This window comes from Calidris pugnax, unplaced genomic scaffold (assembly GCF_001431845.1).
Source record: "Calidris pugnax isolate Ruff unplaced genomic scaffold, ASM143184v1 scaffold2529, whole genome shotgun sequence".
NCBI lineage: Eukaryota > Metazoa > Chordata > Aves > Charadriiformes > Scolopacidae > Calidris > Calidris pugnax.
In genome coordinates, this window is record NW_015092656.1 from 8,653 (window position 1) to 9,351 (window position 699).

General features: G+C 72.4%; 1 protein-coding gene across 1 annotated transcript in view; it reads left to right on the plus strand.

Moving 5' to 3' along the window:
- LOC106900541 (protein Hook homolog 2-like) overlaps nt 1-691 on the plus strand; it is a gene marked incomplete at its 3' end in the record, with an annotated part of 6,946 nt that extends 6,255 nt beyond the window's left edge. Inside the window, exons 3-4 of the mRNA XM_014962632.1 lie at nt 289-429; nt 526-691. Of these exons, the coding sequence (XP_014818118.1) occupies nt 289-429; nt 526-691 (307 nt within the window). The remainder of the gene's footprint in view (nt 1-288; nt 430-525) is intronic.
- Nucleotides 692-699: the final 8 nt, after the last annotated feature.

Below are 699 nucleotides of genomic sequence, written 5' to 3' on the forward strand. Positions count from 1 at the left end.
GACTTTGGGGGTTCCTACTGACACTGGGGGGGGTCCCACTGACTTTGGGGGGGTCCCACTGACTCTGGAGCCCCCCTGTGCACGCTGGAGAAGGGGAAGGGGGAGCTGTGGGGTCAGGAGCGGGGTCCCACTGACTCTGGGGTTCCCCCCAGCAGGCTGGAGAGCGGGAAGGAGGAGCTGCAGGGTCAGGCAGGGGGGCTCCACTGGCACTGGGGGGATCCCACTGGCACTGGGGGGGTCCCATTGACTTTGGGGGGCTTCCACTGACTCTGGGTTCTCCCCCCCCAGGCTGGAGAGCGGGAAGGAGGAGCTGCGTGTGCGCTGCAGCCAGCTGGAGCAGGAGGCACGGGGGCTGCAGGCGCGGGCGGAGGAGCTGAGCGACCTGGCCGGGGAGGCCCGAGCCCTGCGGGACGAGATGGACGTGCTGAGGTGGGTCAGGGGGTGTCCCCATGGCGGGGTGAGGACTCTGTGTGTGTGTCCCCTGTGGGGTGTCAGTGGTGCCGTGTCCGTCCCGTCCCCGTTCAGGGCGTCGTCGGCGCGCGCGGGGCGGCTGGAGGCGGCGGTGGCGACGTACCGGGGCCGTGCGGCGGCGGCGGGGGAGCTGCGGCGCTGGGTGCGGGCGCTGGAGGAGCGACACGCCGCCCAGCTGCGCCGGGCACAGCAGCTGCAGACACAGCTGGGGCGGGCACAGGCCGGCTG